General features: G+C 44.4%; 1 protein-coding gene across 10 annotated transcripts in view; it reads left to right on the top strand.

The window, feature by feature from the left end:
• The window catches only part of ANO4 (anoctamin 4), a 207,152-nt gene that overhangs the window by 87,070 nt on the left and 97,082 nt on the right, over positions 1-23,000 (top strand). For 9 of the 10 annotated variants that reach the window (XM_033953171.1, XM_033953170.1, XM_033953169.1 and 6 more), the window contains 5 exons: positions 2,350-2,486; positions 4,679-4,843; positions 7,021-7,121; positions 13,768-13,812; positions 17,865-17,996. In XM_033953171.1, coding sequence (XP_033809062.1) covers positions 2,350-2,486; positions 4,679-4,843; positions 7,021-7,121; positions 13,768-13,812; positions 17,865-17,996 — 580 coding nt within the window. The remainder of the gene's footprint in view (positions 1-2,349; positions 2,487-4,678; positions 4,844-7,020; positions 7,122-13,767; positions 13,813-17,864; positions 17,997-23,000) is intronic. The other variant, XM_033953167.1, reaches the window with a different exon arrangement.

The raw sequence follows: 23,000 nt of genomic DNA, 5'->3' as shown, positions 1-23,000 counted from the left end.
GAGAGAACGAGAGGGCACTCTCTAAAGTTGAAAGAGGATAGATTCCGTACAAACGTAAGGAAGTTCCTCTTCACCCAGAGAGTAGTAGAAATCCAATGCTCTTCCGGAGGCTGTTATAGGGGAAAACACCCTCCAGGGATTCAAGCCAAAGTTAGACAAGCTCCTGCTGAGCCAGAACGTACACAGATAAAGCTAGTCTCAGTTAGGGCACTGGTCTTTGACCTAAAGGCCGCCGTTTGAGCGGACTGCTGGGCACAATGGACCCCGGGTCTGACCCAGCAGCGGCAATTCTTATGTTCTTACATAATCTTCACAACAAAACAAACTGCAACAAGTGGAACAGTCTCACAGATGAGGTGGTGGAGACAGAGACTGTGTTGGAATTCAAAAGAGCCCGGGATAGGCAGGTGGGATCTCTCAGAGAGAGAAAGAGATAATGGTTACTGCGGATGGACAGACTAGATGGGCAATTTGGTCTTTATCTGCCATCATGTTTCTCTGTTTCTAAATAACCCTACTACATCATTCCCTCTTCTAAAATTTCAAATATAAAATCTCATAAAGGCTTTTTAATCAAAAAAGGAATATTTCACATTTCGCTTTAGAAAAAAGCTTGTACAAATAAGTTATTTTTCAATTTCTTTTTTAAAAGATGTTAACTCCTTACATAATTTCAAGTGTCCTTTTATAATGAGTCTCCCCAACTGACTCAGTCGTCAATCGCAACGCTGTTTTGGATTTTAAAGAACGTGTTGGCAGGCACTTCCTCAGTGTGTGTGTTAAATACCAAGGTGCTTTGCCATAAATTTGATGCACCATTGTCAAAACTTTGCATTCAATCCTTAACGCCATTGGTAACATGTCACCAAGCAGCAAGAGGCTTACCTATAGTATGCTAAGTGAAAGTCTATGCAGTGGAGGAATAGCCTAATGCAGCCCGCGCCAGGGTTTCTACGAATTGTGAACTCGTACTGGCCGGCCACCCACCCACCCATTTCCTGGTGTTCTAATTTTAAATCTTCGGCCAGCTGCTGCGTCAATGAGCAAGCCTGCCCCGGAGCATTGTACTACCAGGGTAGGCCTGCTCACTAAGGCTGCACAGTGGCTGCCTGAAGATTTACATTGCCGAGAATAGGTGGGTGAGGAGCTGGGAGCTGGGGAGAGGCTGCAGTTGTGCTGTAGGGTTCCACTGGGGCTGGAGGCACAGCTCCTGTCCCCCCCCCACCCAAACCATGCAGCGTTCCAATGTCTCACATTAAGGGTCCATTAAACAAGTACAAATGTGGCAGTTTGTCATGCTTTTGGTATGTTAACATGATTAAATTTAGTTATCTAATACTTTCCTAACATGTTTTTAATTGGCACTGTCTTGTAAATATTGAGGTTTGCCACCTTCATTTTCTGTTGTTGCAAATTTGATGCGACCTGTGGCCCGCGTTGCATTTTCCGACTTTAATTGTGGCCCTTGAATCATTTTACAAATGATTCAAAATGCATCTATTAAACTTATAACAAAAACTAGGAAATTTGACCATGTAACTCCCCTTCTTAGGAAAGCACATTGGCTTCCTGTATCTCACCGGATAACATATAAATTATGCCTACTTACTTTTAAATCCCCAGCATTTATTTATAAACTATTAATCCCTTATACTCCCAATAAAACGTTGAGATCTAATGAACAGAATTTACTGACGATCCCTTCTCTTATTAACACTAGATGGCAATTTATTTATTCTGTTACAGCACCTCAAATTTGGAATTCTCTCCCTATTTATTTAAGAGAAGAGCGTAATCTGGAGAAATTTAAAAACCTTTCTTTTTAAAGATGCCTTTGATAATTAATTAACCTGTTCTCTGGTCAATTTTATTTTTATTGTTTAATATTATGGCTACTTTCTGTTTTCCCTGCCTTATGTTTTTTCCCTGATTGTTTTGCTTTCTTTAATGATTTTGAATTTCACTTTCCTTTCTTTCCTTGTGTTTATGGGTATGTTAAGTTTGTCACAAGTCCTCTCGGACTTATTTCATTGTTAAGTATTGTATTGTTCCCTAAATATTGTAATTTTATTATGTTCATCGCTTAGAAACAAGATTAAGCGATTAATCAAAAATCTCATTAAACTTGAAACTTGAGTTGTGCAGGGCCGGCCTAATGGTTCCAAATCCCACTGTAGCTTCTTGTGACCCTGAGCAGGTCAACTAACCCTCAATTATCCCAGGTACAAAAGCTGAGATTGTGAACCTACTGAAAGGCAGTGTATCAAATCCACAACTCTTGACCCTTACAGGTTCACAAGATAAATCTAGCTAACGAACATACAGTGAATCCTTTGCTTTATTCTGCAGTGGCTGAAGATGTAAATATTTTCTTTGATCATCTGGTGGCTATAAACAGCCCTTCCAAGGATGATGACTCTCTGCTTCACCCTGGCAATTTGACCAGCACATCTGATGAAACCAGCAGGTTGGAAGTAGATGGGCGGGTGAGTCTCTGCTGAGCAAATGAAGTATAGACCAGATCCAGACGTTTTACTAGTAGCTTGTGTAGCTAGTGTGCTGATTTACAGCACATTTGGGAGGCCGTAGCAGCTGCATGAAAAAGTTCAAAGTGTGTCCTCTTAAGTATTTCATGTTTTAACCCTGCAATGTTTTGGAATCTTTTTTTTTTTTTGCCACCAGATTTACTGCTTATGAATGATACATTCATCCACAGATTAGGTTACAGCACAATCGGTGGCAGTGCAAGCATTTCTCACACTAGATGACCACCAGGGGCAGACTGAGGCTGAGGCTGCCAACAACCAGTGGTGAACTAAAGGGGGAGGGGGCGGAGGGGTGGTCTGCCCCAGGCACCGTCTTGGTGAGGGTACAGGCACCTGTCCTCCTGTTGCTATGTGTGCACACCGCATCCCTTGCCCTCTGTAACGTTCCTGGCGCGAGCAGTGACACCCGACCTGCTGTCACACCAAGTGTCGGCTCTTCCTCTGATGCCACTTTCTGGAGCCATGCCCTAGGAAGTGACATCAGAGGAAGAGCCGACGCTGGCGCAACAGCAGTTTGGGGGTTGCTGCTCATGCCGGGAATGTTACAGAGCTATGGGGGGGGGGGGGGGAAGGGAAGCGGAGCGCACACGGCAGGAGGGGGGAGGCAGAGAAGACCTTTAAAATTAAACTCACATCAGCCTTCCTACCTTGACAGGCTTCTCATTCCTCAACACCCCACACGGACGCTCAGATCAGCAGACCAGAACTTCCTTTCTATTCCCTCAATAAAGGATTTTTTCTACACTAGGAAATCTAATTTTTCAGTAGTTGCCCCAACATTATGGAACGCTTTACCAAATCAACTCCGTCATGAAAAGCAACTTGATCGATTTAAGATAAGCTTAAAGACTTTCTTATTTCAAGATGCTTTCAACTGCTCTTGAATCATTTCTTTTCCACACAACCAACCACTTCTATGAAGCGATCTCATCCCAAATGTTTTATCCTCTCCCTCCATTTCCTTTCAAACTCCTTTTTTTTTTCTTTCCTTTTTCTTCCTCTTTTAATTATGTAACTTTACCCTCCCTTTCCCCCTTATCCTCACTCTCAAGTTTGTTCTGTTCATGTCTTTAATATACACATTTATTAACTCCTCTTTTATAAATATAACATTTTATTGTAAACCGGCTAGATGCCAGTTGATGGTCGGTATATTAAAAATTAATAAACTTAAACTTAATAATAAACTTAAACTTAACTTAAGAGGATGGGGAGGGCGCCACCCCCCCCCCCAGGCGCCTCTCACCCTCACTACGCCACTGTCAACAACCCCTATGATATTAACTGTATACTTCTGGAATGGAGTTGTTAGCCCCTCCCCCCATACATCTTCCAATTGCTGCTCGTGCTGGTGAGTTTAATTAGTGGGTATAACCTACTGATTTGCAACTGTCGATCAGATTACAGAATCAGCCTATGTTGTCTCCTTACGATTTCCGCACAGTAGTTCAGGCAATGGTATTATCTAGACTTGATTACTGCAACGTCCTGTATCTTGGAATAATTAAGACAAGATGCATGGCATTGCAAGTTGTGCAGAACGCAGCAGCAAGATTGGTAACGGGCGTATCTAAATACGATCACATCTCGCCCTATCTCCAACAATCGCACTGGCTGCCAGTTGGTTTTAGATTTCAATATAAAGCAATAATGATTGGCCATCAATTCTTGCATGAAACCATACCTGAATTGTTTAAAAGTAAGACGCCAAATTATTTACCATCTAGGTCTCTGCTTTCTGAGAACGCAGCATTATTAAAAACAAAGGCGAATCCAAAATATGTTGAGGCCAGTAAAATGGTCTTTAGCTGTGCGGGGGTCAAACTGTGGAATTCACTTGTCGGTCAATTACGAAAATATTATGACAAGGGTAATTTCAGAAAACTATTAAAAACGCAGTTATTGGTTAATGCATTTTTCTAGAGACTGATTTTTGCAGTTGTTCTTCACGTGATTTTCTGATGATTATATGTTAATGTTTGATTGATTTTATTTGTTTTATTGAATTATGTATGTAACGATATGTAAACCGTGTAGGTTTAAATGGTATATAAATTTTTAAATTAAATAATTACACCGGACTTCTAGCCCACTATGGATTTATATCAATTTGAACCTTTTTTTTTGTCCAGAGGCATGACAGAGCAGAAAAGAACAGAACTAAGGGACTGTATTTTAGTGATGGAAAATGTAGTGTTGACTACATTTTGGTCTATAGGAAATCCAGTCCACAGACAGAGAAGAGAGAAGTGTTTGAAAGAAATATCAGAGCTGAGGGTCTGCACATGGAAAAGGAGGTAAGGCTTGTTATATTACACTGCACTGTACAATATTGTATTAACTTTGAAAAGTTGAGCGAGATTCAGCAGCTCACAAATAAGATTAAAGTAGCCATTTAAAAAAATATAGAATCAAATGTTTTTACTAAGGTGCACCTTAATTTTGACTGTTAATGCACAATTTATAACGAATACAAAGTAACATAGTGTTTGGACACATGTTCCCTTCTCCCCAATCTGATTATCAAGTTTTTATTAAAATTTGATGTGCACGCACTGTCAACTACCGTATTTTCACATAGATAACGCGCACCCGTGTAAAACGCGCACACGGGTATAGCGCACAAAAAACACATATTTATGTACATAAATTTTTATATACCGCGCACACCCGTATACCGCGCATGCTGCCCGACTCTCCTTTCGCCCGCCCCGACTCTCCTCTGGAGACCCTGACTCTGTTTTCGCCCACTCCGACTCTCCTTTCCTCCTTGAAGTCCTGTCCCTACCCTGAAAGCTTGATGCCCCCCCCCGACATCCGATTCACCCCCCCGCAGGACCGCTCGCACCCCCACCCCGAAGGACCGCTCGCACGCACCCGCACCCCCACCCTGAAGGACCGCTCGCACCCCCACCCGAAGAACCGCTCGCACCCCCACAGCCTCACCCCCCTCCCCCATGGAGAAGCTGTCTACCTTGTTTCCGGATGCCAGCGAGCCCAGCTGTTTCCTCTGCCGGCGGTCCCGCCCCTTCTCTGAGCCCTGCTGTGCTGCTTTTTCTTCCAGCGGTCCCGCCCTTTCTCTGACATCAGAGAAAGGGTGGGACCGCCTGAAGAGGAAGCAGCTGGGCTGGCATCCGGAAACAAGGTAGACAGCTTCTCCATGGGGGAGGGGGGGAGGCTGTGGGGGTGCGAGCGGTTCTTTGGGTGGGGGTGCGAGCGGTCCTTCGGGGTGGGAGTGCGAGTGCTCCTTCCAGGTGATGAATCGGGCGTCGGGGGGGAAACTATGTAAAAAAAATTTTGTACAACGCGCTCACGCATATAACGCGCAAGGGTATGCGCGGTTTGTAAAAACCATGTATAACGCGCGCGTTATATGCGAGAAAATACGGTATTTCAAAAGCGTATTACAAATTTAAAAATGGGGGAAAAACATTGTAGCAGATTAGTACAAAATAATATATACATAGAAAAATTCAATACAAGTAGAAAAGGAAGGGGTGATGAACTAAGAAAAAAGAGAACATATATGGGTAACACATCGGGGGAGGGGGGGAGCAAAAAAATGAAGAGTAATGAAAAAGGGAGAAAAATTAAAAATTAAGGCCTGCAAATGAGGCCTGATTTCATGTTGTATGTTAAAATATAAGATTTTTTTTTTTTTTTAATTCTTTTAAACATGGACTGATCGTCTTATCTATGGGCTCCTTTTACTAAGGTGCGCTAGCGTTTTTAGCGCACGCACGCAATTACCACATGCTACACCACACGGTACGCTTCTAGAATACCGCCAGCTCAATGCTAGCGTTAAGGTCCAGCACGCGCGGCAGTTTAGCGCGCGTTAAGGCCCTAAATCTCAAAGGCATCCCTATACAGAAAGCTTTTTAAGGAGCCTTTGAATTTTTCTAATGATGTTTCTCCACACAAATAGCTTGGTAAAGTATTCCAAAGCTGAGGAGCTATGACCGAAAAAAATAGTAGTCCTGGAGAGAGCACCTAAAGCAGACGCTGCACACCCAGGAGCACCAAATTACAATAGTCAAGACCAGAAAGGGCGATTGACAATAGCAATAAAGGCACATGGGACGGAAAGGGAGGGTGGCATCAGATCCCATCTTAGAATAACTAGAATCCCATTACTTATTTGCTAATTAAACGGTTCATTTAATAGTCTGCTTTAAGGTTGTATAATAAATGTACATTTCTTAGCATACTTCCAGTTCATTCCCTTGCCTTAAAAAATTGAGAGCAAGTTAAATCAATTTAACCCATGTCAACCTACAGATTAATTCATTTAAGTCAACTAACATGTATTTAGAAAGTTCTAACGCGTATAAAAAAAAATTTATTATAAGAAAGTTAAGAACTAATAGGACAAAAGTGCAAAAATTGGGATAAAGCCCAAACAAACTGAAAATGAACCCAAAACAGGCCTGTTTTACCAGCTCTCGGTGAACCTTTTTCTTTCCCCGTACAGTCTTCCGTTTCAAACAGTGACATCATATTTGTGAAGCTGCATGCACCCTGGGAGGTACTGGGCAGATATGCAGAACTGATGAACGTGAGAATGCCTTTCAGGTAGGCATAATTGCCATTTGCTTTGATCTTTTCCTAGTACAAAATGCATCATTTCTCCCATTGTTTCTGACAAATGAGAAATTAGAAAGACAGGGGTCAAATGACGCTGCCGCGCCTTGTGATCTCCGGGCAAGCAGCGGTGTAGCCAGGGTGAGAGGCGCCCAGGGTGGCAACGCCTCTCCCCCACCCTCTTCTCTGCCCCCCCACCCGCTCCTTCCTGCTGCGCGTGTGCTCCTCCCCTTCCCTTGTACCACATTAACGTTCGCGGCGTGAGCAGCAACCCTCACCTGCTGTTTGCACCAGAGTTGGCTCTTCCTCTGATGTCACTTCCTAGTTGCTGGTCCAGGAAGTGATGTCAGAGGAAGAGCTGGTGCGAGAAGGTTGGGGTTGCTGCTCACGCCACGAATGTTAAAGAGGTGGAAGGGCGCACGCGCAATAGTGTGGGTGGGGAATGAGTGACGTGGGGGGGGGGGGCTGAGAGGAGGATGAATGCTGGGGCCCAGGGGGAACTGCCCCCCCTTTACTACTCCACTGTGGGTAAGTCACATAACCCTCCATTGCCTCAGGTACAAACTTACTCTCCTGATATCTAAATAGCCTGCGCGTTCTAGAAGATGCTAGATGCAGTGCTTTTCCCACTGAATTGGCCAAAGGTTTGAATCCAGTTTTATCATATGGCTACCGTCAGCATACAGCATCTGTTTACCTCTGCACGTGTTGTCGCACTGTCCATGAAGGATCATGACAAGACGCTGGTTCCACCTGCCGAAGAGTGTGAGTAGAGGAGGAAGGGGAAGCGGAGGCAGCAACAGGTTTTATCTCCCCGAAGGGGAATTTTTCAATCCAAGTATAAAAGAATCAATTACACTCCTCCCTCAATATTCGCGGGGGTTAGGGGCAGAGCCGGCCCACGAATATTGAAAATTTTGAAATAACTTTTGGGTCCACTCTGACCCACCCTGCCTCCCTCCTGCCTTCCCCCCAGCATCCTGGACCTTACCTGGTAGTCTAGCGGTCTTTTGGAGCAGGAATGATCTTCCTATGCTTCTGCCCCGTGCAAATCACTCATCCAAAATGGCTGCCGTGAGTTTCCGTAATCTCTCGAGACTATGATGGGAACTCATGGCAGCTATTTTGGATGAGTGATCTGCACAGGGCAGGAGCGAAAGATCGCTCCTTCCCCGAAAGACCGCTAGACCTCCAGGTAAGGTCTGGGGGGGAGGCGGGAGGAAGGTGGGGGTGATTCCTAGTTCAATAATTTTATTGAATATTATAAGAATTATAAACAGAAAGCAGCTCAAACACATAGAATCATAATAAAAATCATGTATCAAATATTCGTATCTACAATCGTTTGAATAAAACTAGATTAATGAAAAGGATCCAGAGTATCTGGAACTGCTTAGAAAAGGAACAGAAAAAGACAGAGAAACAGGAGGGATAAGAGAAAGAGAGAGAAAGATAAAGGAAGAGAGAGAGAAAGAGAAATAGAGAGAGATAGAGAGAGAGAGAGAGGCAGAAGTGTCTATAGAGCAGAACGAACATATAAATCTAAGAATGACCAAGGTGATTTGTTTCGTGTCAAGTTTGTAGAGGATCGAGAAAACAATTTCTTTTCATATGCATAAGATTCAAATTTGTGGTGCATACTTAAAGAGTTCCACCAGAAGGTGTAATCTAGTAAAGAGGATGATTTCCAGTTTTTCAGAATATGCATTAGAGCTGTCACAAACATGGTGTCAATGAGTTTAGGCGGGCAGTTTGATTGTGCAAAACATGGGTGTTGAGAACGAAGAATTATAATGTCCATGGAGATCACTTCTGAACATTTAGTAATAGATTTTATGGTATCCCAAATACGGAGCCAAAAGGAATGAACCATATTGCAATGGAAAAGCATGTGATCGAGAGTTCCGGGTGCTTTCAGACAGTTCCAACAGGTAGAGTCTTGTTGTAGATTCGCTTTCCACATACGATATGGAGTCCATACTGCATTCCACATAACAAAGTACATTGATTGCGAAACTCTGGATGATAAAAGAGGACGATTTGTGGAAGACCAGAAGAGTTCCCAATCTATTTCAGAAAGCGTGGTTTTCAAAATAGAGTCCCAATGGCTCATAGATTGAGATGAAAAAGTGAAGAAGTGATCTCTTAGTATACCATAAAAAAGAGATATTGCCTTACCCTTCAGTAAAGCCAGAGTAGATGTTACTTCCATGGATGTTAATTTATTTGTTTGGTCTCCTTTGAAGATTTGCTCAGGTTCCGGTATGTTGGATGTGTCCTCTTTTTTGTAAATACAGACGAAAAGAACATGTTTAGTCTTTCCGCCACTTCTGTCTCCCCCTTCACCACTCCCTTCCTGTCTCCATCATTCAGCAGTCCCACCTCCTCCCTAGCCAGCTGCTTCCCTTTAACATATCTGAAGAACGGTTTGAAATTTCATGCTTCCCTGGCTAGCCTCTCTTCATATTCTCTCTTTGCTTTTCTAACCATGAGGTGCATTCTTTTTGATACTTCCTGTGTTCTTTCCAGTTCTCCTCGGTTTTGCCCTTTTTCCATTTCTTGAATGAATTCTTCTTAACACCTATTGCTTTCTTTACTTCTTTAGTTATCCATGCCGGGTCTTTTTTTCGACTCTTTTTGCACCTTTTTCTGAATCAGGAGTTATATAGATTTTGCGCCTCGCTCACCGTGTCCTTGAATAAAGACCAGGCTTGCTCTACAGTCTGCCATTTCTTTGAGCTGTTCCTAAGTTTCTTCCTTACCATTACCCTCATAGTTTCGTAGTTTCCTTTCTTGAAGTTAAAAGTTGTCGCTGTGGTCCTCTTTCCCTTCGGTATTCCTACTTCAACTTTGAACTTGATCATATTGTGATCGCTGTTTCCCAATGGTCCCACTACTTCTACTTCCTTTGCAGGTCCTGTTAGCCCATTAAGGATTAGATTCAGAGTAGCATTCCCTCTCGTCGGTTTTCTGACAAGCTGCTCCATGAAGTAGTCCTGTATAGCCTCCAGGAATCCGGTCTCCCTAGCGCATTTTGAGTTTCCAAGACTCCAGTCTATCCCGGGATAGATGAAGTCTCCCATAATAATCGTGTTACCATTTTTGCATTCTTGTTTCATCTCGGCTTCCATTTCTTCATCGGTATCTTCGGTTTGCCCAGGTGGACGATAGTACAGGCCCATCTTTATCTCGGACCCTTTCCTTCCCGGTATTTTAACCCATAGCGATTCCAATTTGTTGGTCGTCGCTGCTGTGTCAACTCTGGTCGAGTGTATGCTTTCTTTTATGTATAGGGCTATTCTTCCTCCTTTCTGACCTGACCTATCCTCGTGATAGAGTTTGTACCCCAGAAGTGCTATGTCCCATTTGTTTTCTTCATTCCACCATGTTTCGGAGACCCCCAATGATGTCCAAGTTCTCAGTTTTGGCCATGACTTCTAATTCCCCCATTTTGTTCCTTAGGCTTCTCGCATTAGTATATATGCAATTTTAAGTCCTGGTATTTTTTTGTCTTTGCTTCCCTTAATATGATTATAGTTATTCTAAGATGGGATCTGATAAATTCAAAGTCCGTTTCCTCAGGGGTGAATATGTCATGCTGCCTGCACCCGCACAGCCACGGAGCTTTTGAAATGAGAATTTTATGTTTTTAAGTGCTGTTCCAAGGGCATGTGCATTTATTTTAGATGTTTCAGTATCTTAGCGCCATCTACTGGATTGACACATTCACCCCTGAAGAAAACTTCATTAGAAGCTGAAACATGGCCCATGTTGGGTCCAGCAGCAAAGGAAGCAGACTTTGTATTTATACTTGTGATGTGTTTTAGTGTATAATTATATCTAATAAACCTCATTGTTTCTAAGGCTGATGTGTACAGTTCCTTCCCTGCTTGCTTTCTTGTTCTGGTCTGTTTGACGTGGGGTCATTCTTCTTTTTCTCGTGGATTGTAACCGCAGAAAGGTGCATAATTGATAGTATTCTAGAACCTGCAGGTATAAGTGTTTGCCATACCCTGATCTGTCTATGCCCCTCCCAGTTCCAGCCCCTCCCCATTGCTGTTCCATTCTATGGATTTTGGGTGCACATGTTTTAGAATTCGACTAGGAGCAATTACTCGCATAATTGCCAATTAGTGCTAACTAACACCAATTAATAGCAATTATAGCCAAATATTGCTTGTTGACATCAATTAGCAGCCCATTATTAAATTAAGCTACATGTGTTACTATCACTGTACTATAATTTGCATGTGCAACTTTGCAAACAAAGCATAAGGGTTGGGCATGCAACTTTATAGAATCAAGGGGATAGTGTTGATATGATTGGTTTTCTAAGCACTAACTCTACTCTCCCAATTGCCCCCCATACCTTTTAGTTGAAAGTCCGGCCAGAGGGATGCTCACACCCACCCCTCCAAAATGGGATGCACCAGGGAGGGGCCTAAGGCTCTGATTGGCTCAGATGCCTAAGGCAACTGCTATAGGGTGGGTGTCAGGAGGTTTGGCTTCGTGTGGTATCAGGGGTTTGGAGAGGTGGGCATCCCTCCTACTGGTCTTCAATTGGGGGGGGCGGGAGTATGGAGGGAGCGGGTAACACTCCTGACCAGCGTACTGTAGGGATTTTGGGGCAGGAGGAAGAGGGTATCCCTCCTATCTGGTGTATTGTGGGGGGTGGGGGGGGGGTCCTTGCTTCAGCCACTGCCATTCAGCTTATTGTGGCAGGGACATTCCCTAGCTGTGATCAAGGGATCCCTCAGTGATTCTCTAACCAGCACCTGTGTCATGGGCGCTGGTTAGAGAATCGGGGCAGTTAGGTGTCTGTCCCTTAAAGCAGTTGCAATTCCATATAGGATGTTGGTGTGCTTCTTTAGACAGAATTTCCCCCTAAATGTCAAAATTCAGTGAAGGAGCATGTAGAGATTCCTTAGATGAATACCTATAAATTGAACTCTGAAATCCATTGTAATCATGGTATAGAGTGGAGATTTTCTGCCCAGTTATATCAGGTCGCCAGCCTGGAAGATTTTATCAGTGACTTGGAACATTTTTGAACTTGCTTCCTTTTCCACTTTGTAGCTGGAATGGAAGGGGTATCTTCCCCCCCCCCTCCCCATCCTGGTACTGTTTTATAAGAAAATTAGAAACTGCTGTTATAATTAGATTGGGAGTTATCTAGTATTACTTCAAAAATGTGTTTGTGTGAAAATTCTTAGTCATAACTGTGGGTAAATAAATGAAAAATGGACCGATTCCTGTTTACACAGTATTCTATAATGGAATCTGCATCCAGATGGCATTACAAAATAGAATTTCACTGCATATCATTGATAGGGTTGATGTCCGGAAAACCCAGACATGTCATCTTTTTAGAGGACTGTCCAGTTGCCCGGGTGGACTTTCCGATACCTGGCAGTTTGTCTGGGATTGGAAAGCCCCGCCGAGCTCCGGCTGCATCTGGAGGACCTCTGAGCATGCACGGATGGCATCGCACACCATCCGCACATGCTCCAGGCCCTCCAGACATGGCCGTAGCTTGTCAGAGAAAGAAGAGAGGAGGTTTGAGGGGGAGGGGGGGGGGTAGGGCTAGGGTCAGAATGGGGCGAGGCCGGAGGTTGAACTGGGAGGGGCTGGGGTTGAATGGGGCAGAGCCAAAGGTGGAACTGGAACAGGGCCTGGGCAAAATTGGACAGAGCCGGAGGCGGAACAGGGTGGGACCACGTGTCCGGGGTTTTGTGGCCCGAAATATGGTAACCCTAGTCATTGGGCCACATATAGAATTGCCCTCTAAGTACTGTTAAAATTGGTATTGAATTGAAAGTCACTTTCTGGTTTTAATATTAGCATGAAGTGTTACTTTGGTTGTAGTGAAGACTATGCAGCCATGATAATGCAGAGATCATTGGCTCGCTGCCCCCTCTCCCATCCCAGAGCAGATTAGGCCTCCGAGAACTAAAATCCAGCCCCATAGCCACGCCCCTATGCCCACCCAGTTCTGCCTGTCCCTGCCCAGTTCCGTCTAAGTCACGCTCCATTCTGCCCCCCAGCCCCGCCCCCTCAACCTGTTCACTTATCGAGAGGGCATCTACGCTTGCACTGGTGTGATGTGATGACAACCCATGCATGCGCACACGCACAGATGCCGTCCCGACGTTGTTCCTAGCTGGCAGCTTTTCAAAACCCGGACAAAGTGCCGGGTTTTGAAAAGCTGCCCGGACGCCTGGACTTGTCCTCTAAAAGGGGAAATCTGGACGGCTAGTAACCCTACCTCCATGCTACTAACCAATCCAGGAGGTGATTAGGGAATTCTGAGTCCCGTGGACCTGCTATTCTCCCCTCCTTTTATTGGACTGTTCCCTTCCCTTGTCCCCCATGTCTTCCAGAACCTATCCTGGGTCTGTATTCAAAAAACAAACCCCATCTTGTTGACCTCAGCCAAAGCAAAAAGGGAGCAGTGCTTATATGAAATTGTAAATAAAGCTCCGCGTGGCTATTTTCTACGTTAATCTCTCTTTTTTTAGTCTCTTCCTCCATCTCTTACAGGATTCTATCTTCAATTTCCTTTCCTTCCTTGCTAGTTCATTCTGTAACTGACGATGGGTTTTCTTCTCGACTGGCTTCATTTTTGCTGTTCTTCCAGGAGAAAAATCTATTACCTGCACCGGCGGTATAAGTTCATGAGCAGGTGGGTAACGCGTTCTTCCATCTCACTCTTTCTGTGGTGGTTTTAGGCCGAATTGCAACAGTGAAACACGTTGCTTGTGAAAATGTGAAAGCAGGAGGCATGGGTCCAAAAGATACCGTATCGTCTCCCTACTTCCAACGTGCTAGAACAGCAAAGTCTCATGAAAAAAATTACACTGTTATGCAATATATGCCTATACATTTCTCCCTCCGTATTTGCGGTTTCAGCACTCGCAGTTTCACTTATTCGCGATTTTTTTGCATGCTGACTCCTCTCCCCAAAATTACATCATGAGTAAAGTACCTGTACCGTACTGATAAAAAAAAGTTTGGCACTTACCAGCATTCATTCAGAAAATCGCTGCTTCCAATCTTTCACCCTCACGCAGCTTCTGATTGGTGAGGCCCGACTTTAGTACAGGAAGAGGCGGTCGGAGCATACCGCGAGTGATTTCCTTCACTTGCCGGCGCTCCGGCAGCCCTCTCCTGCCTTTACGGCTGCCGTCTCCTGCTGCCCTCTCCTGCCCGATCATTTGCGGTCGGAAAATACCACGAATGACCGGGACTGCGAATCGCGGACCGCAAATTCACGGGGGAGCACTGTATTATCTCAGCTAGATTACTGTAATGCTCTTTATTTTGGCATCACAAAGATCTGTCTCCAAAGGTTACAACTGATTCAGAATACCGCTGCGAAGTTGACTTATGGAAAAAGCAAATTCGATCACGTGACTCCTTTGCTTTTGAGCCTTCATCTCAGAATTCAATTTAAATGTGGATGCATTATTTTCAAAATTTTATATGGTATTTTCATTCCTCTTGTTGCCTTGCTATGGAACATTTATAGATTTTCCTATGCAAGAGGCACTGAACAATTTAAACTTTCACTTCCTTCTAGGAAAGGAACTAAAGGAGTCAAGAACTTTAGCCTTTCTTTGGCTTTTAAATTTTCTCAATTATGGAATGAACTTCCTTTAACTCTGAGATGTCCTAGTCCTTTCCAATTCTTTCGCAAATCTTTAAAAACTTTTCTATTTGCTAAATATTTTGAAAATTAATCTCCTTGCAATTTTAGCATATTTTTATTAATTATTGTTAACTGTGTCGAGCTTCCTCTGGTTGATGACCCGGTATATAAAGATAAGTTTAGTTTAGTTTAGAAACAAAACTGATTTGGACAAAAAAAAAAAAGAGCAGGGCAGAAAAAATGATGGTGCAGGGCAGAATAACAAAACTGTAGACATGGTTAGGTTTGGAATATAGCAGATAATAATTCTATTAGAAGTCAAGGTACTTAAAAATCCAAAATGTGTCAAGCTGCCTGTTTTATTCTAAAGGCAGACAAAGTCACTCTGATTTCAACACTATTTAACTTGTCAGTTAAATAACTTATTGGCACCTAACTGTGTATATTCAATGGAAGATAGCCAGCTAACTGGATATATCTCATGACATAGGCTAGAAGCGGATATTCAATGCCTAAATGGCTATGTGTAGTGGCTAAAATAGACCAAAAACAAAATTCAAAAATCTACAACCAATGGCTACAAAAATCATAAAACTGAAAACATGAGGCTGGAAAGATGTATCAATTATCTCATACGTCTAGAAAAAAGTCAGAGAACAAGTTGTCCGATATTACCAAGATAAGTGGTTTTTACAATGCTGACATTATGTATGTATATTTATAATTGTTGCATATTGATTGATGGTGGTGGAGGAAGGCCAGTGATTGATACGGTTGTCCATACCAGCCGAATGGCCAGTAGGCTAGTATGTGAAATTGAACATATGATCTGAGGCCTTTCCCCCTTTCCACAGATTCTCTGATTTTTTTTCCAGACGTATGAGATAATTGATACATCTTTCCAGTCTCATGTTTTCAGTTTTATGATTTTTGTTTTGATTAATGGCTAAAATAGACCACATAAATAACATAAATAGCAGGACTATATCCAATAAGCTGTTTGTTTGGGGGGGGGGGCCTGGAGCTCCACTCTAGCCCCAGCGGAATCCTGTGGCGCAAGGCCTGTCACCAGCTCCTAACTCCACCCCCTATCTCCTCCTGGTGTTGCACTTTAAATCTTCAGGGCAGCTGCCATGCATCATCAACAAGCAGGCTTGCACCCGGAAGTAGAATGAATGGTTCCAGGGCAGACTTGCTCATTGATTCTGCCCGGAGGCTGCCCCAAAGATTTAAAATACAACGCTGGGAAACTGGTTGGAGAGTGGGCACAAACCAGCAATTGTCAAGTTTTGAGGAGACCATGGCCCTGTGGCCTACCCCATTCTGGCACCTATGTTAGTGCTGAATCTAATATAATAAAATGATAGGCCGCGCATGCGCACTAAAAAAAACGTGTTCCCTGATCCGTCGCGAAAATACGAGTGCGCATGCGCGGGTTTTACGTCACCACCTACTCGCTTTGTACGTCACAGCCTCCCTGCTCTACACAAGCCCAACCGCAGCCAGACGACGATCTCCGTTCCCCCTGCCGCCGCCGATCTCCATTCCTCCTTTGCCACCCACCCCCTTCTCTTCCCGCGGGCCCGAATGGCGATTCCAGCAGCGTGTGCATCAGTCTTCACACGCTGTTTCGGGCCCTTCTACTGCCCTGATTTGCTCTGCCGCGTCTCTGATGATGTCATCAGGGACGTGCCAGAGTAAATCAGGGCAGTAGAAGGACCCGAAGCAGCATGGGAAGACTGATGCAAGCGTTGCTGGAATCATCACGTTTGTAGTCCAGACCGCGGGAAGGGAAAGGGGGGGTAGAGGAAACGCTAATGCTGCTGCACAGGGAACGGGTGGGGGGGAGGGAAATGGAGGGGGAGGGAATGCTGCTTTGGACAGACAGACAGAGAGAGGAAGGGAAACACAAAGAAAATAAGAAAGACACAGGGGCAGGTGCACAGGGAACTGGTGTGGGGGGAGGGAAATGGAGGGGGATGGAATGCTGGTTTGGACAGACAGACAGAGGGAGAAAGAAGAAAGACACAGGGGCAGGGAGATACACAGAAATACAGACAAGCAAAGGGGGCCAGGGACAGAGACAGACAGAAAGGACAGCGGGAGCCGCGTCAGGAGGGGTGCGGGATGCGGCAGTGGGAACTTTTCCAATGGGTGCAACTGGGCGGCTGTCGGGAACCTCCGATCAGGGACAGAGCAAGGTAAGAGTATCATAGGGATAAGAAGGAGGAGGGGTGATAAAAAAGGAAGGGATGCCTACTGCTGGACAGGGGGAGAAGGAAAGAGATGCTGATGGACAGGGGGGGGTGAAGAAAAAGGAACAGAGGACAGCCAAGGAAAAAGAAAGGCAGAAAGAAAGAAAGCGGCTAAGGAGAGAGAGAGGGAAAGAAATAAAGACAGACACACACACATATGTTCTAGCACCCGTTAATGTAACGGGCTTAAAGACTAGTATTAGCATAATTGGTTAAGTTATCGCGGCTAAAAATAAAACCAAATATTCGATGCTGGTCGATGGAAATGGCCTGGCATTGAATATCCAGATTCAGTGCCCTGGAATGTTTGTTTTCTGGTTGTATTTGGTTCATTTGACACCCAGAAATTTTTAGGGACCCTTTAACTAATGGGTATTAAGCCCTTAGGCCCTGGTTCTATAAAGTCCGCCTAAAGTTATGTGACAATATTGATGCCTACCTTAATTGTGCAATAGGCTTAATCAGTGTTGATATTGGCACTCAACACTGGATAATCAGCCTTAATTGGATGTAATTGAAAGTTAGGCGTCTAACTTGAAAATCTCGATTCTTTAAAAAGTAGGTACCTAGCCTAAAGAGCCTACTCAAAAAGTGGATGTGGTTAGGGGGTTGGTCATGGACATATTTTTGAGTTATGAACCTCTTTGTGAATCAGATGCATTTAGGCCCTGATATTGGTGCCTACCTTTAGGCATAGAAAGCCCTGGCATACATTTGGGAAGTATCATTGGTATGGCTTTTCTTTCAACTATCAATGTATTGTGAAGACCAATCAGAGGTACACATGAGTTTGACTGATAGATTATTTAATTTTCCTTTCATGTATAATAGGATGGAGAAACAGATAAGCAGGTTTCGGGGATGGCTACCTAGAAAGCCCATGAAATTGGACAAAGAAACATTGCCAGACCTGGAGGAGAATGACTGCTACACTGCCCCCTTCAGCCAACAACGAATTCACCAGTAAGTCTTTCAGATTATAATCAGATTATAATTATAAAGCAGAGAAAGGTTCATGAAAAGCGAGAGTATAAGAGGATAAAAGTTCATAAACTGAAGGTATTCACTAGTGCTGCCGATTCGCTGATTTCAATCGATTCACCGAATCACTTTAGTGAATCAATTTGTTTTCCCCACGAATTGGACTCACCAATTCAGTGACCAACCCTCCCCCCGGTAAGGGCTGATATACCTCCAAGGCCTCCTAAAGCAGTTGCAGTGACGATGACTGGAGGGCAGTTGCAGACCTCTGAGCAGGCTACTCATGGCCTGCCCCGCTGGGGCCTTCCCTCTGCTGTGCCACTGATGACATCATTGATAATGCGGCAAAGGGAAGCCCTGATGGGCAGGCCACAAATAGCCTGTTGAGAGCACTGCCTGTGCCCGTCAGTCGTCGCTGCTGCTGCTTTAGGAGGCCCAATGGGTTGTCAGACCTCACAGTGGGGAAGTCAGTTGGGAGTTGCCGCATAGGGGGATGGGAGGCATGGAAAGCTGCTGCACAGGGGGCTGGGAGGGAGGGATGGAAAGTTACTGCACATGGGGGAAAGAAGAATTGTTGGGCATGGGGTGGAGGAGAATAAGGGAGAGATGCAAAAAAGAGGTAAAAAGGGCTAAAAGGGAGAAATCTTGCATATGGTGGAGGGGAGGGAGACATGCATGGAGAAGAGAAAGGGAGAAATATTTGGCATAAGGTGGAGGGTAAGGAGAGATGGTGCATAGAGAGATAATGGAGGGGAGGAAGGGTGAGATGCTACATGGAGGGGAATAGAGAGGTTTGACACAGGGCACAATTGGCAGGGAGAGAGAGATGGTGGACAGTGTAAAAGAAATGTTGGATACGGCAGAGGAAGGGAAGGTACAGAAATGGAAGATGGATAGTGAACACAAAGAAAGAAGAAAACATCAAATGGGCAGGAGACCTTGATGAGTTAGTTAATAGAAGACAAACAGAAACCGGAGCCTGGGACCAACATGATTTGAATAATAAATTGAAAAAATAATTATATTTTCTATTTTGTGATTACAATATGTCAGATTTGAAAAGTGTATCCTGCCAGAGCTGGTGTTAGCAAGTGTGAGCTACAACCTAACAGAGAGAGGAAAAGTCTCTTTTGTTTATTTTGTTTACATCACAGCAGAGGTGTGGGGTTAGAGAAGGCAAAGGGGGGGTGGGGGGGGGGGTAAAGAAGCTACAAAATAAACCTGCCAAGACATTTGGGAAAAAACACCTGATTGGGCAGGAAAAGTGAATCAAATCGAATCAAATTGAAAAATTGATTCAGTAAACTGAATCAAATCAAATTGAAAATTTTATTTGATTCATGGAAAAAATATAGCACTAGTATTAAGCTATATTTTAATGTACAGTATATCAAAAAAACTGAGGTGGATTACCAAGATCTAGAGGTAGACTATCAGTGGCTGAATGGGAATTATGTAAACATAGGGTTTCTCTTAGAGATTTGACTAGGGTAAAAATAATCTGTTGATTAGGAGAAGGATTAAAAACTTAAGAACATAAGAATTACCCTCCTGGGACAGACTGAAGGTCCATCAAGCCCAGTATTCTGTTTCCAACAGTGGCCAACCCAAGTCCCAAGCACCTAGCTAAATCCCAAGTAATAAAACAGATTCTATGCAGCTTATCCAAGGAAACCTTTTTTAAATCCCGCTAAGCTAACTGATTTCATCACATTCTCCGGCAACAAACTCCAGACTTTAATTCCATGTTGTGTGAAGAAATATTTTCTCCGGTTTGTTTTATTTACTCATTTTCTTATTTATTTCTTTTATTTCATCAGAAATTGTATCATGCTTCTCCAAAGATTTTACAAGAATTCTTTGAAATTTATTAACCGAGAAGAGAGCTTAAATCTATAAAAGGGATGAAATTAAGGACTTCTTTTACAAAGGCGTGCTAGCGCATAATAGCGCGCGCTAAACCGCCGGAGGTGCTAGCCGCTACCGCCTCCTCATGAGCAGGCGGTAGTTTTTGGCCAGCGCGTGATGAAAAGTTGCGTGTTAACTCTGCTAGCGCGCCTTGGTAAAAGGAGCCCTAAGTTTGGAGGGTAGGACGGGAGCATCAATGATGTCTCTGGCTGGTATCCTACGATTCTGTATTGGGAGGATAAATCTTAAGAAAATGCTAAAAACACAAGTATTTGCTAATGCCTTCCTATGCTAATGCTTATTCCATCTGTAAATATCTTCCTCAGTAATGTATGATTTAAAGCTTCTTTGCATTCCTGAATTGTTGGAATTTGGCTTGTTTTGCCTGTATATGTGGATCAGTTTTGTCACCTCCCTTGAAATGGATCGTTGGATCTAATAACGCCTTTTTGCTTCCTTAATTGTTGAAATCTGATTTGATTTGGTATTTTGACATTTTATATTGGGGGGATATTAATGATATCTATGTTATATGTGGAAATCGCAGGGAAATAAGATCTTATGTATCCTATATAATAAAACCCTAGCCGCGCATGCGCACTCTTATCTGCATGCTTCCATGATCCGTATGTCTGTGGCTGCAGGAGTGCGCATGCGCGCTTAGGGTTCCCCCCCCCCTGTAAGACAGTTTGTCTTCGGCGGCGGCATCTTCGCCCCCCCCCTCACCGGCACACCCGAACCCCCATTCAGCCTCCCATCTAACCCTCCCTTCCCGCGGTCTGGCTGTCTCCCTTAGTCCCTTGCCGCCGCCCCTCTTCCCTTCCCGTGGTCCTGACAAACGTCCTGATTCTAGTAGCAGCCGCAGCACTCTAAGCACGCTGCTTCGCGGCCTTCTACTGCCCTGATTTGCTCTGCCCAACACGGCTCTGCGGCCGCTGCTGGAGTCAGGACATTTGTCGGGACTGCGGGAAGGGAAGGGGGCGGCAAGGGATTAAGGGAGACGGCCAGACCGCGGGGACGGTGTGTGGCAGCCTCAACAGCGTGTAGACGGGTGGTGCATGAAGGAGTTTGAACAGGTGGTGGCAGTTTCGCTGGAGTTTCAGCGGTGGTGGCAGTTTCACTCAGAGGAACGGCTGGAGGATATGGTGCCGGTGTCCCATGCAGGTAAAAATTCTCAAAGGAGGGGGAGAGGGAAAGGAGGCTGCTTTGGGGGAGGGGTGTGCTGGGAGGAAGACAGAAGGGGGCCACGGAGAGACAGTCAGGGAGGAACTGGAGGGGGAGAAGGAAAGGGGGCTGCTTTGGGGGAGGGGTGTATGCTGGGAGGCAGACAGCTTTGCTTGGGTGGGGGGAAGACAGAAGGGGGACCGCGGAGAGACAGTCAGGGAGGAACTGGAGGGGGAGAGGGAAAGGGGGCTGCTTTCTAGCACCCGTTAATGTAACGGACTTTAACACTAGTGTGATATATAAACCGCATAGCTGTATGCGGTATATAAATCTTTTAATAAATAAAATTAAATTCAAAAATTCAAAACAAACAACAAAGATTACCATACCAGTGCCAGTGTAGTTTTTCTTCTATGCAACCTCCAAACATCTCTGACCAAATCCCCACTTCTTCCTAGAGGAAGATATCTTCAGCTGGGCAGGGCTTTGGGGAGCCCACCAATTTATATTTTGCATTTGGGTAGGAGGCATGGGGCATGGCAGGAAGAACATTTAGTGCCTGCCATTTTATTGGACTTAATACATTTCTCAATTAGCTTTCAGAGGTTAAAACCTCTTTCTTCAGGTCAGTAAACTATACTGCTGTTAAAGCAGGGGTGCCCAAAAAGTCAATCGCGATCGACTAGTATATTGCGAAGGCAATACGAGTCAATAGTAGAGCCCATCCCGGGCTCCGTGATAGACTCATATTGCCTTCACGTTCTACCTGCTTCCTGATGCGGTAAACAGGATGTAGAAGCGCCGGGCCGGACAGCCTTACCCCAGGAAGTTCCGGGCCAGCTTGGCTGCCTAGCTGACCCGGATCTTCCTCTCTGACATCAGAATTGATGTCGGGGGGGAGGGGGGGGAGATTTGGCTGGTCGGCCCAGCGCTTCTGCATCCTATGTACCGTGTCCGGAAGCAGGGAGAGCTCAGATCTCGGTGGTGGTGGTTTGGGGGCCTGTTCCCCGATTGTGGCGGCGGTGGCTTGGGGGAGGGCAGGGGAAAAAAAGGGGGCAGACAGGGAGACAGAAAGAAAGGGGGGTCAGGGAGACAGAAAGAAAGAAGGGAAGCATAATAAAAGAAAGGGGGCATGGAGAGAAAAAGACAGAAAGAAAGGGGAGCAGGGAGAAAGAAAGAAAGGGCAGGGAGAGAGGAAGAAAAAAGTTGGGAGAGGGAATGAGGTCTGGAGGAGAGGAGAGGAAGCATACAGGAGGCTGAAAGAAGGGAAGAAATATTGGATGCACCAGTCAGAAGAAGAAAATGCAACCAGAGACTCATGAAATCACCAGAAAACAAAGATAGGAAAAATGATTTTATTTTCAATGTAGTGATCAAAATGTCTGTTTTGAGAATTTATATCTGCTGTCTATATTTTGCACTATGGCCCCTTTTACTAAACCTCAATAGTGGTTTTTAGTGCAGGGAGCCTATGAGGGTCGAGAGCAGCGCGGGGCATTCAGTGCAGCTCCCTATGCTAAAAACTGCTATCGAGGTATAGTAAAAAGGAAGGGGGTATATTTGTCTATTTTTGTATAGTTATTACTGAGGTGACATTGCATAAAATCATCTGCCTTGACCTCTTTGAAAAAAAACCCAGAATATAAATGATAATTAACATTTTCTCTGCGTACAATGTGCTTTGTGTTTTTTTAAATTTTATTGTTGGTAGATCACTTTGACTTGGTCATTTTAAAAGTAGCTCACAAGCCCAAAAAGTGTGGGCACCCCAGTGTTACAGTATCCCTGTCCTGACCTGAGGAAAGGAGTTATGGTCTCTGAATTAGTAAAAAATGTATTAAAATTAGTCTAATAAACAGTATCATATTTCCATTTTCTATTAATAAATGATTATCAACAGAGCTACAATAATAC

Source organism: Geotrypetes seraphini, chromosome 7 (assembly GCF_902459505.1).
Source record: "Geotrypetes seraphini chromosome 7, aGeoSer1.1, whole genome shotgun sequence".
Lineage (NCBI taxonomy): Eukaryota > Metazoa > Chordata > Amphibia > Gymnophiona > Dermophiidae > Geotrypetes > Geotrypetes seraphini.
The sequence above is the reverse complement of the archived record's forward strand: the minus strand, read 5'-3'. Positions and strand labels throughout refer to the sequence as shown.